The sequence below is a fragment of the Ambystoma mexicanum genome, chromosome 7q, assembly GCF_040938575.1.
Source record: "Ambystoma mexicanum isolate Mex_15411 chromosome 7q, UKY_AmexF1_1, whole genome shotgun sequence".
In the NCBI taxonomy this organism is placed as follows: domain Eukaryota; kingdom Metazoa; phylum Chordata; class Amphibia; order Caudata; family Ambystomatidae; genus Ambystoma; species Ambystoma mexicanum.
In genome coordinates, this window is record NC_090941.1 from 45691642 (window position 1) to 45707610 (window position 15969).

Consider the following 15969-nt stretch of genomic DNA (forward strand, 5'->3'; position numbering starts at 1 on the left):
TAACTAAGTCACTGAGGAAGGCCACACGTTTCAGGTGGAATGAGGAAGCTGAGGGGGCGTTTCTAAAGTTGAAGGAAGCTTTTACAACGGCACCAGTCTTGAAACATCCAGATCCAGGGAAGCCTTTTCAGGTTGAAACAGATGCATCCAATGTGGCTGTGGGGGCAGTGTTTCGCAGAAAGATTAGGAGGGTACCTGGCATCCGGTGGCTTTCTATTCTTGTTAACTCACAAACTGTGAGCAAAACTATTCTATTGCAGATAAAGAATTGTTAGCTATTCGTGCTGCCTTTCTGGAATGGGGTCATTATTTGTTGGGTGCCAGGCATCAGGTGGTTGTAGTGACAGACCATACAAATGTGCAATACTTTAAAACAGCCCAAACTCTTAGCCCAAGGCAACTGCGATGGTCACAATACTTGAATGAGTGACTTTCTGTTGACTTTTCGGACCAGTAAGAAAATTGGGAAGGATGACGCCTTAACGAGGCAGCAAAACCATGAGAATGTGGTGACGGACGTCAAGGCCATCATCTCTGCTGAGAAGGTTGTTGGGCTATTACTGAGAAATTGTTAAGTCAGGTGCAAAGAGGAATAAGGCAACAAGAGGTGTTGAAAGGAGGGGTGGGGGACCCGTTAAAGACCATGCATGATGGATTTACCCATTATGCAGGGAAGTTGTTTCTACCTACCCCTGAGGTGCAAGAGAAAGCTCTGTATTGGTGTCATAATTTTCTGTTAGCAGGCCACTCGGGCAGTAAAAAGACACACCATGTTAGAAGAACAAGTTACTTACCCCTGGTAACGTTCTTTCGACTGGACGTTCCTCCCACGTATTCCTCATCTTTGATATATTTTTATCTTCAGCTTTGCTGCTTCGGAAAAAAAATCCACACCAGAGGGCGCTGTGCCCGATGTCGTGGCGTTGATGTCCCTCGAGGGCTGCCGTCAGGTGTCTGTTACCAGTAGTACAAAAAGCTCGAACCGCATGACCAGGCGTACCCCAAGACCACAAGCTCTCAGAAAGCGCAGAGTGCACAACACGTAAATTGTATGGTGGGGTAGGGTGGGAGGGGCGATGAGAAATACGTGGGAGGAACATCCAGTCGAAAGAACGTTACCATGGGTAAGTAACTTGTTCTTTGAATGGATTGTGTCCTCCCACGTATTCCTCATCTTTGATAGACTCCCAAAGCAGTGTTTACATTTTTGGAGGAGGGAGTAAAAATTAATTTAGCCATGGACCATATGAAGAATGGCCTTTGCAAAAAGACCTCCTTGAGACGAGGTCGAGTCTAAACAGTAATACTTTACGAATGTATGCATAGACAACCAGGTGGCCGTGACACCCCTTTGCAGAGCCGCATTAGTTGCCATGCCCCTAGCGGAATTAGCTCTTAGCCCATCTGGCGGTTCTTTACCCGCCACTCTGTAACATTCTCCAATTGCTAAAATGATCCATCTGGATATAGTTTGTTTAGTTAGTGCCAGGTCCAATTTATGGCCGGTGTACCCAATGAAGAGTTGATCATATTGTCGAAATTTTGCAAGTCTTGAAATATAAAAGCTTAGAGCCCTTTTTGGGTCTAGCCTGTGAAGCCTTTCTTCCTCCTTACCTGCATGAGGGGGAGGATAAAAGGTTGGGAATGTTATCTTCTGCAACAAATGGAAGTCAGAGACTACCTTAGGCAGGAATGATGGTTTGACTCTAAGGATATGGAAAACAGTGAAAGGAGGCTTACAAGAGAGAGCTTGTAACTCGCTCACCCTACGGGCTGATGTTAAAGCCACTAGTAGGATTGTTTTTAATGTAAGGAGCCTTAGAGGACATGAATGTAATGGCTCGAATGGAATGCATGTGAGACATCTTAATACCAAATTTAAATCCCAAACAGGCACATGAAATGGGACTGGAGGGTACACGTTAGTGAGACCCTTTCAAATTGCACAATCAAGGGCATCTTGAAATACGAGACCTCTTCAGAGGAGCGCATAAAAATGGAAAGCGCAGCCAGGTATCCTTTTACCGTTCCAATCTGGAGCCCCAGATTGGCTAAATGCAACAGGAAAGAAAGCACCATAGGTGTGCTACATAGGAAAGGATCCAAATTCTTATCCTTGCCCCAATTACTGAACTTATTCCAACGGCACCGGTACAAGGAATTGGTTGCTGGCCTTCTCGCTCGAAAGCAAGATCTCCATTACGTCGTCCGGGAGGTCCCAATACTTATTTCTCAGTCTCTCAGAAATTCCCAGTCCACTACGAAAGCGTCCCCTAGAGCGCCTCTCGGAGGAAATTCTCTTGAGCAATACTGTTCGCACTTCCGATTGACCTCGGTCCCAAACAGATCCACTTGAGGGGTTTCCCAAAGGGTGAAGATCTCTTGAAGGACTTTCTGAGCTAGTTCCCACTCGTGGTAGACTGTGCTCTGCCTGCTCAGAGCGTCCACCGCCGTGTTATGCTCTCCGGCTATGTGACCTGCCGACAGAGAGATTCCTTCTTGAATTGCCCAGAACCAGATCTGCATTGCCTCTCTGCACAGTGGTAGTGACCCTACACCTCCTCTCTTGTTGAGGTAGTACATGGCCACTGTGTTGTCCGTCATTATCAGGACATTCTTTCCCCGTACAGAGGGCAGGAAGGCCTTCAGCACTAGTCTGATTGCCCTCAACTCCAAAAGATTGATGTGTAGTTTGGACTCCAATGGAGACCAACGACCGCTGATTGTCAGTTCGTTGGTGTGGGCTCCCCACCCCGTGAGTGAGGCGTCCGTCACTACCGTCATCTCCGGCTATGGTTGCCAAAAAGACTGTCCCTTGAGAATGTTGTCTTCTCAAGCCCACCAAATCAGGTCTTGAGCAACTCTGCTCGGAACTTGCAGTTGATCCGACATATTCCCTGAAAATTGGGAGCACTGAGTCCTGAGGGCCTATTAAAGGGATCTCATTCTCAACCTGACCTCTGGTACCAGGAAAATGCAGGATGCCATGAGACCGAGCAACCTCAGAAAATTGAAGGCCGGCAGATGCTGGGCATTTTGAAATGTTGTCACCATCTGCAGAATGTCTTAAGCTCTCACCTTAGAAGGCTAGGCTTTCCCAGAGTGAAGTAGAATGGGATAAAACACCCCCCCCTCCCAATCTCATCCAGACCATGGCCTAGAGGATCACGGCCCAGACACCCCCCACGGGAGGAGTTCATTTACCTACTAGATGACAAAATACCCTGGTTCAGAAACCTAAACATAAGAGGAGTGTGCCCACCAGCGCGACAGGCTCAAGCCGACGCCTGCAACATGGACCAACTCGACTAGAAACAACAGTCACAAGTGTCCACATCATTAGAGATGCCATGACGAAATAGGCAACAGACAAGAACACACGTGCCGCCATGCACACTGGTCACTCACACACCAACCTACACGAAGAACATACTCAGTGCTATGACGTAGGGGACTGACACACACCCACTGACGTGCATCGTTGTTATTTTTCACATAGGCCTTCTACAGCACCGCAGAAACGCATGAAGAGCTCATGTACATGCTTGCTGACGTTTTTTTCCCGCCACCCATCCCCATGAAAGACACCACCATGTATATCTAATGCTGCTTGTGACACTCTGTCGCCCCGCGACCTCCATACTATGGATTATGTACCGCAACCCATGAACTAGGCCCGAGTAGGCCGCAAGCAAGAATCCCAGACAGGAGCCTTGTGAACGAAAATCCTCTCAGAACAAGAGTACAAGCGCTGACCATGCAGAAGGAGCCTTCAACAAGAGCTCACAGCCAAGGCCACGATGTTGCAACTCGCATACCGCGAGCCCAGCGCCAAGGTTACACCTGCAAGTGCCAAGCCCTCAGAAGCGAAATACAAAAAACGAATGCTCATAATTCTGCTCCAGCAACGGTCTCTCCACATGTGACCAAGCCGAACTGACAAGGTGCCAAGCTCACAAGACCGAAAGTCGCCGGGGTCCCACGTTTGGGACACAGGTTGCAACAACGAAGCAGCAAAGATGGACACCTACAGAGATGGGAAAGACCGGCTCACAAGCGCAGAAGCAGACCTGTCCATTGTCCACACTAACACATAGTTGCACATTGTTGCTAATGACAGGTACACCGCGAGCTGGGAACAACGATGGTCCCAGGCTTGGGGGTTCGCGGGAGAACCAATCGGCATACAGGGGGGCTTATTACTGATGCTATTACTCTTAGCCAATCACCAAGGGTCCCCATTGTAACAATTCTAAAGTAACAACTGTTAGGGACAGCCCAAGTGTACCACCTGACCCGTCCTTATCCACTAACATTTCTTCCCATAGGGGACATATACTAACCCTACCACTCGGGGAGCCAATCCAGTGTGGCAATAGGTTTTGTGACGATTTTCCCCAGGTGACGCGTGTAGCGCGTCATACTGCTGTAATAAGGGCCTGCGAGCCCCACTAACGACGAGAGTCTCATCGGATGCATACGAGCTGAGAACCATCCCAGCCGTTATTATAATAAACAGCAGTACCTGCCTGGCTCCTTGTGTGTGTCTCAAACTCCTTTGGGAACGCGGGAGGAGTTGGGGCCGCCCCAGCCCGGAGGTCCGCGGACGGCTCTTCCGGCCCCGGGAGAATCACCCCGACAAGAGGAAGTACCCAGGACTGCTTCGATGAATTGGAGTCTTTGGAAAAGTATCGGACTTGTAGTTGAGGGAGAAGCCCAGTCTGTGTAGGGAGTGACAAGTGATTCCAAGATGTCCCTGGGCCTTTTGGAGTGAACAAGCCATGATCAACCAATCGTCCAGGTAGGGTTGGATGTGAATCCCCCCTCTCCTGAGACTCGCTGCCACTACCAACATCAGTTTGGTGAAAACCCTTGGGCGGAGGCCCGCCAGAATGGCAGAACTCAAAACTGATAATGAGAACCGCCAACCGTGAACCTCAGGTACTTTCTGTGCTTGAGATGGATTGGCACATGCAAGTAAGCATCCTGAAGGTCCAATGCTACCAACCAGTCTTGGAGTTGGAGAGCCTGAAGGATCTGAGAAACTGTTACCATCTTAAACCTGTCCTTCCTGAGGAATTTTGTTTTTTCCAAAGTCCAAGATGGGTCTCAATCCTCCGTCCTTCTTGGGAATAAGAATGTAGGGGGGGGGGGGGTACCAACCCTGGTTCCTCTCCATTACAGGTACATGCTCTATTGCAGCTTCCTCTAGCAGGGTTAACATTTCCTGCACAAGGAGCAGATCCGGAATTTTGACAAAGTTGGCCCCGGTGGATGATCTTGAGGCCTTTTTTGAAAAGGAAGGCCGTAACCTTGGGCGACTCTTTGCAGAGCCCAAACATCTGAAGTAATGGTCTGCCATTCATTCAGATGCTGAGAGATTCTGCCTCCCACCGGAGTCTTGTGGGTCACGGCCTCAGACTGGCTTAGAGGCGGCTGCAGCAGCAGCTGAGGGTAAAGATGCTGCTGCTGTGGCTGATTTAGCACCCCTTCCTCGTCCACCACGAGGGAATCATTTCTGTCCCCTTTGTCCAGCCTGTCCTCTTCCCTTTCCAAATGAGGAATAGAATCGAAAATGACGACCCCTCCAGGAAGATGAGCCTGAATGATTTAGCCCCCGCCTTGGAGGTCTGTAACTACTCCAGACTCCCATGCGCCTTGCTGCCGAACAACCCTGTGCTGTCAAAGGGCATATTGAGTAGTCTGGCCTGCACATCCGGTTCAAAGCCAGACTTTCTCAACCACGCAAACCTGCGTAGTACGTTGCTAGAAGCCATGGGCCTGCTGATACTGTCAGCAGTGTCTAGTCCTGATTGGAGACACTCCCCCATTGCCTCCTTTCCATCTTTCCCAATAGCCAGGAAGCCGTCTCTTTCCTCACCTTTCGGAATGTGCTCAGCTGCCATGCTAACACAGTCCCACAGAGTGCAAGTAAATCTTGAAAGCGTGCAATTAACATTAGCAGACTTCAAAGCCATACTGCCCGATTTGAAAATCTTACGAACCCAGGCATCAACCCTCTTTTCGTCTCTATCCCGGGGAATAGAGGGGTAAGCAGACTGCTTGGTTGATGTGGCTGCCTGAACCACCAAGCTTTCAAGTGTAGGGTGCTTGGTCAAATAATCTGGATCAATACTATATTTTCTGGTAAAGTTCCTGTTTACAGCAAGTCCAGATTCTGGAGTTTCCCAGGACCTTCCTCTGAAGGGCTGCATGAAACGGTAATACTGGGTCCTTCTTAGGGCCTTGATTCAGGATATCCGTCATATCGTCTTGGTCATAGGCAGGAGAATTCCTGCTCCAGCCCATGTACACAATGACCATATTCATGAGGTACCTGTATGTAGAATCTGCATGTTCAGCTGGATCAGGTTTGCCGAATTCCCGCCCTGGCGAAGTGTCTACACCACTAGCCGACTGGAGACAATCGTCAAGATCAGCTATCTTGAAAGCCTGATTCATAAGCTCCTCAGGAGCATTTTGCGTGCCATAAGGCAAACCAAAGGGGAGAGAAACCTCATAAATGGACGCCATAGACTTGAAAAAGTATTTTTTTGGCCTTGGTTTAAAAACCTTCTCTCGACTAGGCAGATGCTTCAAAATGGTCAAAGTGACCGTCAAAGGCGCGGACACAGCTTCGACGCCAACGGCGTTGACACGAACTTCGACAATGGCGTTGGTGGCGCTTTCGACAAAGGAGTCGATGAAGGTTTCGGTAATAGCGCCAACTTAGTTGGCGGTGCCTTCGAATTATGCATCGGCAGACTCCGTCAACGATTTGCTCTTTTTCTGAGGTATCAGAGAAGGACTATGTTCTTGAAATGATACCCTCATCAATTTCTGATTGGTCCGAGAGCGACTCACTGGTTTGACACTGCTTTGCCATGGTAGTTGTTGACCTCCCTAAATCGTGCGAAGGAGTGACCGGGGCATGGCTTCTGCATGTTTCCTTCGAGGGGATTGAGGACGCATTCTCGAATACATGCAACATTTCACTCTTGAAAGCATCCCATTTTCTATGGGAATCATTTTTGGTTGGGCACCCGATAACCTCAGTAAAGGAATCAGACGAAGAAGAAGAGGAAGACCTATGGCGTCTCTTCTTCGCCTTCTTAGACGAAGACGAAGATTGTCTCGACCAAGACTTCTTTGACTTTTTGCGCCGGGACGAGTCCCTAGACTCCCCAGACTTTGTATCCCTCTTCGAAGAGGACTTTGAAGCTGTACTCCCCGCTGCCAGTTTACCTCGGCGCTCCCTGAGAGCTTTTCCTGTCATGGCCTGACAAGACCCACATTCATCGGTTCGGTGTTCGGAACCCAGGCACCACAGACAAACCTGGTGGGGATCTGTAATAGACATCTTCGCCCCGCAGTCATGGCATTTTTTTAAACCAGACCTTGGGGTGAAGGGTTGGAAGATGAAGACATTTCTTGACAAAAATTTAAGCATGCCGTTCAACGCTCGAAGCAAAGCTTTCGGAAAAACGGAACTGAAGCCAATGGGCACGGCTCGACCTATTTGTACTACTGGTGACGTTGACACCCGATGGCAGCCCGCGAGGGACATCGACGCCACGACATCTAGCACAGCGCCCTCTGTTGTGGAAAGATTTTTCCGAAGCGGCAAAGCTGAAGATACGAATATATAAAAGATGAGAAATACGTGGGAGGACACAATCCATTAGAAAAGGTATTTTTGGTGGCCAGATTTGAAAAAGGATACCATTGGGTACATTAAAAAATGTGAGACGTGTATTTGCAACAAAGCGGATCATTCTAGGATGGTGGGGTTGCTCCAGCCTTTACCAACTCCGAAAAGGCTTGGACAAACATTTCTATGGACTTCATCACTGATAATCAGTATGACATGATTTGGGTGGTGGTAGATTATCTATCCAAACAAGCTAATTTTGTGCTGTCTATCGGTATTGCAGTCGCGGGCCAACATGCAGAATTATTTCTACAACATATTGTCAGGTTACATGGACTTCCTGAAGTATTTTGTCTGACAGGGGGCCCCAGTTTACCTCCATATTTTGGCGTGCGTTCTGCTTCATGTTGAGAATCGACTGTGCCTTGTCCACGAGCTATCATCCCCAGACGGATGGGCAGACTGAGAGGGTCAACCAAACTCTTGATCAGTATTTACGCTGTTATTTGGGAGATGAGATGGAGTTATGGGTACAGGCTTTGTGGTTGGCTGAATTCACGTACAACAATACGGAACATGCATCGCTTGGTATGGCACCAAATGAATGTCTGTATGGACATGAACTAAACATGCTACCAGAGATTTTACTGGAAGTAGAGCAGATTCTGGTGTTACAAGTAAAGAAACAGTTGCTTCTGGACATCGGGTCAAAAGCACAATCCAATTTGGAACAGGCCAAAGCAGCCTACAAAAGAAAGGCGGACAAGAGGCGACCCTAAGTATAAGGTGGGGGACAGGGTATGGTTGTCAACCCGTAATTTGCCACTTGGGGGACCTCGTAAATTTGCACCCCAATTTATTGGACCCTATGAGATTGTGCAGTGTGTATCTTCAGTATCTGTTAAATTAAGATTGCCTACAAACTTCAAAATACACCCAGTATTCCATGGGTCTTTGCTTAAACCCACAGCTCCTGGAATGCATATGCAAAGACCCCCAGCAATTATGAAGAACGGCCAAGAGGAATAGGTTGTTAAATCTTGGATTCAAGAAGAAGGCAGCAAGTATTGTGGTATTTGATTCAACTGTCGGGTTATGGTCCTGAGGACTGTATGTGGGAGCCAGCAAGTGCTGCACACGCTCTCAGATTGGTGCGACAGTTTCACCTGCATCATTCCGGCGAGGAGGTAATGTCAGAATTGGGGCTGGGGAAGGAAAAAGCGTGCTGTCTATGTGAAGTGACTAAGAACGTATAAAAACTACATTACCCAGCAGCCTGCGGAATAGCGTGCCGTTCTGGCCTTCATGCTTCAGACCAGCTGATTATGATTAAAGGGCTTAATTAATGTGCTGGCCACCAGTGCTCAGTTGCGGATAATTGTGGGTTTCCAGCACGGGCGGTCACAGCGGTTTGTTGAAGCATTTAACGGACGTGAAGGACGCCGGAGGAATGCTGCGTTCTTTGAGGCCTCGGCCGCGGCGGTGATCAGGAGCGGCTCGGTGAGTGTTCAGCCTTCATTCTTCGAGCCCGGGTTGCCCTGTGGGGCTCTAATACACACAGAAACGTGTTGGGCCACTGTTTTGTTATGGTGGGGGGAAGGCTGGAACTAATGAATGTGCGCTGCTCGCACTACTGCTAGTCAGGAAGCACAATGGCTCTCACCCACTCCGTTTCACCTAACAGAACTGTGTTCTTTAACTTTAATCTGCAAGTAGAGCCATTACCATTGTGAAAGATGTAAGTGACACGCTGAGGGCACTACTGGAGAGATAGTGTCAGGAATTTACATAAATTACATGCAGAGAAAGGGGTCTTGCTCCATGGGCTGCATAATGGGGAAACTCCTGAATGTAATGTCACATCCTGCTTGCTTTGCTTGCCCAAAGGGCCATGTGTCTTGTGTTTCATGAAAGGGGACTAGCCCTTGTTTGTGCCATACTGCTTGCTACCAAGTCCATGTCTCTATACCATGCTGCCAAGAGGTCTATGTTCCATGTGCTTATGTTGCATTAACTTCCAAGTCATATGCTTCAATGTTATGTCCTTTATGCTGTAATAAGGTCTATATTGTATGTGCTCCACAAGCAGTGTAGAAGAATACAGGTTTAAGTAGGAGTGTTCAGGTTTGGGGTTCTAGGACTGATGTATGCAGAGATTTGTGAGAGTAGGACAGGAGTGTTACTTCATGTGTGTTGTTTTTTCCCTAAAATTCCCTCAACCCTATCCAACTATGCTACCCTATTTCCTCTTTCCGGTTTTCCTCATCTCCCACTAGCAATCCACAACCTCTCCCTAATACCTCTTCCCCCGCATTGGCTGCCACGTGGTTCCCTGTTGTCTTCTAATCATGAGCCCGTGCCAACCACAGAAGGAGGGTCGATCTATTTGGCTTCTGTGGTTCAAGGGAGAGTGTCGATATTCTGTCCTCCCCCTTGGTTCTTGACAGACTTGGTTGATGCTTTGAGTGTTAGCACCTTTGCCAGGGTCCCAGATTTGGGCAGCATCTGCTGAGTTTGCATTATTCGTAAGTATTCCGCCAAACCTGCCAGCCTTTCATGGAAGCCTCTAGCGGACAAGGATGCTTCTGCGTCACCCTCTTTGTCCGTATTTGGGGGATCTGCAGTTCCCTTATCTGTACCATGATGCTTTGTTGCAGTGTTATCTGTGGCGTCTTACTGTGGGGCAGGTTGAGGCGGGACCTCTGGCACCGCTTGTGGGACCCGGTAAGCGTGTGGCTGCTAAGAGCCTTGTACCGGACCTGGAGGTGGCACTGGAAGCGGAGCTGACGTGGATGTACTTATCCTGGGGCCAGTGATTGAGCCGCTGCGGGTGGAGGTGCCAGCATCACTTCCTTGATGAGGCCCTTCAGCATTCCAGCCATCCAGTAGTTCAGTTGGGACCTCATGAGGGTCATACAAATAAAACGCACAGGGGAAAAATGGTCTGGCACTTTGGGCTGTATTCTACCGGCCTGGCCTGCGTGTATCTTGCCTCTGTATAACAGACTGATATGGACGGTAACGGGTATTCCGTACACCAAGATGTTTGCTGTGCGTGCATAGGCGACCACTCAACTCTAGGGGTGAAGTCTTGCCTTGGCATGAAGGCGCATACTGGCCTGTGTACTCACAGGCTGGGATGGGCGAGTTTCCTCATGCAGAGCCATCTTGTCGCCTGAAGCCGCAATTGTGCCTGGCTTACCAGGCAAGCGCGGGAAACATGAGCCCAGCGACGGACCCACACGAGCAGGTGCCAGGTTGCCCTCGAGCTGTCGCTCAGTACTCATTGGCACCTCAGGTACCGACCTGCAAGGCTTGTGGCCCTTGGGCTTGCACCCTGTAGTGCTTTTGCATGATATGATATGGCATTCATAACGTGCCTATAGACAAGTGTTTCAAGGCGCGAGATGAAGGTGCCCCCTTGGGTCTAGACCCGGTGCTAGAGCAATGCCTCTCAGGAGTACTCCAGGTGTCAGAACCTCATGGTCCCTCAGTCTGAGACCCGGTAGGATCTTTAGAACCCCCCTCAGCCCAAAGGCTGATAGCTCGTGGCACTTTGGCTGGTACCAGGGTCAGTATGCTCCCTCCAACTTGGGGTGTTGCCAGATAAGGAATCCCCCTTGCCTTGATGAATAGGGTACTTACCTTGTGCCTTGACTTCCTATCCATGTATTCATTTAGCGGCTCCGGCTGTCACTTGGAAGAAAGTTCCCTTCACGTGGCAAGATGATTTTTCAATGACTGCAGGGTGAGGGCATCACACGCGCAGCAACCTTCCCAACAGTGATCCTCACCTAGGCACTGGGGGCACAAAGCTTGAGAATCCGATGCCGGGAATGACTGAAGCTCACCTAGACCAACATGCACCGGGAGGGCAAGGGACCGGAGGCCAGTGAATATTGTCAAAACGAGAAGAAATTGGAAAAAAAGCTTTCCTGAAGAATTGCTGGCAGGAGGGATTACGAGGGGAAAAATAACTCGACCACTAGCGCAGTGAAGTTCGTTTGCTCCGGTAGACGCCGAGAAGAGAATTGGGGAAAGTCAGTGGAGCGCATACTCCGGGTACCACGCCTCCACGCGTCTTTAAATTTAAAGGAGAAATGCAAGGGACGCCCATGCAGTATGGAGGAAAGGGCACGGGACGTAGGAGTACAGGCCTTCAACCAAACAAGTTTTCCTGCTGCATTCAGTGGAGTAAGAGACAATAAAGGTGATATACCTTCCAAGATCACATTATCTTTATAATAGTGAGAGTTAACCAATTCTTCCAGAACCACAATACGATATTCTGATGGAATACAGGAAACATATGCTGATATTAAGTAGAAGGAGGGAATACAAAATGATATGCAGCCCAAAAACCCACATTCTTTCTAACTACATTTTTTTTAATGAATTTGAGTGGGAATAATGTGTCCAGATATTTCACCAAAAGTTTTTACCCTTAAGAGTTAGAAATATAGCTTTTTCATTTTTAATAGTGCATCAATACTACCCCAATGCCACACGAACATCTGACAAGTTAAATCTATGTGCCATCTGAAGTATAACAGTAAATGTCATAAAAAAGGCGGGAAAAGACAGAAGTACAGTCTTAATGTTGCAAGGATGATTTAGAACAAAAATAAATCACTTGGGTATGATGTAAAATGATGCAGAAAAAAGCATCCTACATATGTGCTAGTTATTTGATTTGATAGGTTATTTATTACGCGCTTAATACCCGGAGGTTTCTAAGCGCAGACCCGGGGATTGAACCTGTGTTGCTCCGTGTCGTCTTGCTTCCAAGCAGAGCACGTTGCCTCTGAGCTATCCTCTCGAGAGTTAGGCAACAAAACCTTTAGCAATTTAGCAACATTTAACTACACAGTTAGATCTTTCCAGGTTTGATTTCAAGTCAAAGTTCTGTTGCATTTTTTTAAAGAGCTGGCAAATGCTTTATGTGCATTTATTCAAATAAACAAAATATATAAAACATAACATTCTTTTTTCAAATAGAAGATATTTGTTTAAAACAAAAGGTTTTTAATTACAGCTTGAAACTTGACAGCAAAGTGAACTTTAACATGCATGGCAGACAGTTGAGCAGAATCGTTTACCAAGTCCCCAATGAGCCTTCGTTAACAGTTGCCACTAATGAACCTAAAAACTTAAAAAAGGTAATGAGATCATAAACAGAGAATAAAAGTAGCTCTGCTGTAAGTTTTCATTACATACTAAATACAAATACAAAATCATTTATTTACATGCATGATAGTGCTGTGAGACACAAGCATATTCACACACTGCTTGGTTCCTATAAAAAATGCACAAGTTGGAAATACATAAAAAACCTTTGTTGAAACATATGCACTGCATAATATTTCTGCAACAAACACTTTATTTCGATAATACGCCACACTCTTGCTCAGCAACAGAAGTACTTCACCAGAAATCCTCATCTGTTTCGCCACGGGAAATGGCTGCAATGCTAAATTTGGGAATAATAAAACATAGAACACAGATGTTATGAACAAAAGTGGAGAAACATCATACTGAATATGCTTTCCAAGAAATCAACTACTGAAAGCCCAAAGCTCTGCCATCAGCTGGAGTAGGCACGTAACCCGTTCTCTACAAAAGGAGCATATCTTAAGTTTTCAACAAAGTGTCTGGGATTTGGTCAAATCTACTAAGACAACTTTCACCATGATAATTCCATTCTTTAACTGGAAACTTTTAAATGATCGTGCATGGCAAATGGAACTTGGCTTTTAGGCAATTGCATATGCCAAAGCCCCAGGTTTACACTGATTCTACACATCACATATGACCTACAACCAGTAAAATATACCTAGGCACAGTGCTCACTTGTCCATTCAAATCATTTGTGTCTGCTTTTCCAGACATCTTTATACAACCTTTGCACAATATTTGTTTTGTAAAAGTTTCTTACCTTAAGTAATGTTATTTTTGATGGATACGCTAGCCCCAGTCTCCCCTCCTGCCTTCCCTCCCATCCTCCCACAAATTCTCTCGAGATATCTCCCAGGCATAGAGTGGACCCTGAAACGTTTAAATATGCACTGCATCGACTGTCACGCACATATGTGGTGTCAGACGTCCGCATCTAGAAGTGCCTCCTGAGTACAGCCGAAGAGCCCATAGAGCCACATAAACGGCTAGTCAGCCAGATCTGTTTGGCAGCTTCCTTGACATCTTTCACCAAATCTGTGAACCCAAACATTCACCTCAGGGGGAAGATTGTCTGCTGCCTAGTTCATCACATTCTTTAGGTGCTTGAAAACAATTCTCTTCCAGCCAAGATCTATCTTGCTGGATTCTCCAAAGACTTTGTGATTTGGTACCCACTGGTTCCTTATGTGCTATGTAATAAAATACGAAACAAGGCTTTAACAGCTTGCAATGCTAGGCAACCAGAAGCCAAAACTTTGCACCCATGTGTGTCCGATTTTAAGACTCTGTGTCAGGAGGCAAGGCAGAAAATATAGGTGCTTTACCCCACCCCTCGAAAGCCAGGAGCACCAGGCTACGTGGAGTAAGTTAGGTGGATAGGAAAGCCAGATCCAAAGGATCTGGGTGGTGCATCTTGGCCAGCTTGGACGGCTTGGGAGCCGATTCTAAAATATCAGTGAGGTCATGCTGCTTCTTTGAGAAAGACGGAGAAGCTATCCTAAGACACTGCACCGCCTTTACAATGATATCTTTGGGAAGGGAAATTAAACCAAATGGGTCAACCTACCCAACCCTTTGTTCAGTGTGGACTGGAGCGGAATAGTGAGAAAAAGTTTTAGTCAAACTAACATACATGCCCACCTTTGAGCTGCACAGAAAACAATCACAGACTCCCTGACAATCAGTACTGCAGTGTATGCAGAGACCACCTGAAAAGTAAGTGGTATTGCACTAACACATATTGTAGAGTTGATAAATTACTGATGAAGCAAGATATATTGAAATAAAAAGCATATATGATTTAACTTTCATTTTATTTGGGTAGATGAATGCAGACAAAGGGCTTGTAGAGTGGATTGAGATATTCTGTTTAATTTCATGACATTTGCCCATGCTCCATGGGCATGGTTGTCCAGCACAAATCACCACTGACTAATATGTATGTAGTCTTTTGTTTTCTACACTTTTAGAAGGTTACACTAACCTTGCCATAGGGCTTAGCTGACATGAACTCCATCTATGGAGAGATATCCAGACCTCTGGCATCTCGTAAGTCGAAAGTCAAGCTGGCCAATTTTTTTTATCGTGCACAGAGTTCTTGAGGGAAGTCATCCACATCACTTTACACCAGGGATGTATGCCCAAAAGGGACCGGATCCCCATCTTTGGACAGAAATGTTGATCTGGAGGCCAGGACAAATCAGAAATTCTTCTGAGCTTCTGGCGCAACCAGATCCAAAGCGCTCAGGGGTGTGAGCTACTACACCGGAGTGTGAAGACGCACAGCATTGAAACAGAGCAGTCTCCAATTCTGTGGCCTGAACTCAGCTCACATGTGTGTAGTGATGGGCTAAAGAGGTGCCTCCGACAGATTCAGAAGGCGCTGTGGGACCTTGTTACAACACCAGCATTGAGGCTGAAGTCGCTGATGCCTTGATGAAAATATACAACATTTTCTGCAGGACATCCTCAGACTGCTCTGGGTAGAGGAGTTGGGGAATGGTATATTATCCAGGGTAGGTGGTGATTCCTGTCTGAAGCGGACTCCCTGAAACGAGTGGATTGGGCGCCCTGGCAGATGAAGAATGGCACTTGGATGAGGAGTCACAAGGAGAACATGACCTCCGGTTCTGCCACTTTTTCATAAACCTCTTCTCGCCCACTTATCTAGGGTGAGAGTCAACCTCCTCTTTGTCCTCTAATCAGTAGCAGAAGGCTATGATGGTCTGGGGATTTGCATGTTGATGTCCTGCCCTTGTGAGAGGGAACACCTTAGCAATACATCTTCTTAAGGCTTTCAATTGCATAGACTAACAGAAGCCACAAGCCTCAGTGTCAAGGTCGACAACGCCTTCTGCTGGTCGAACACCATCATAGGCTTCCCGCAGTCTTTTCAGGACTTGAATTCAAGACCTTCAGGAAAGCCATGACACAGTTAGATTGGCAACAACAGTAGGGTGTTCCAGAAAAGGCATGCAGATAAAAAGAACAGAGGTCATAAGACACAGCCGGCTCCATAAATACCACCCATGATGTAATGTCTAGAGTTATTTTATGCCAATGACAACAAGTGGAGTTCAGGCTGAGCAGCATTGCACCACCTACCCGCTGTCTGTGAATGGGATACCAAAGGAAGGAGATTT

At 47.1% G+C, this 15969-nt stretch overlaps 1 protein-coding gene across 3 annotated transcripts in view; it reads right to left on the reverse strand.

Annotated features, from left to right (window-relative positions):
* Window positions 1-12655: 12655 nt before the first annotated feature.
* The window catches only part of OFD1 (OFD1 centriole and centriolar satellite protein), a 1295367-nt gene continuing 1292053 nt past the window's right edge, over window positions 12656-15969 (reverse strand). For 2 of the 3 annotated variants that reach the window (XM_069640570.1, XM_069640572.1), the window contains one exon: window positions 12942-13121. In XM_069640570.1, the coding sequence (XP_069496671.1) occupies window positions 13076-13121 (46 nt within the window). In that variant the 3' untranslated portion in view covers window positions 12942-13075. Of the gene's footprint in view, window positions 13122-15969 lie in introns of all 3 variants that reach the window. The other variant, XM_069640569.1, reaches the window with a different exon arrangement.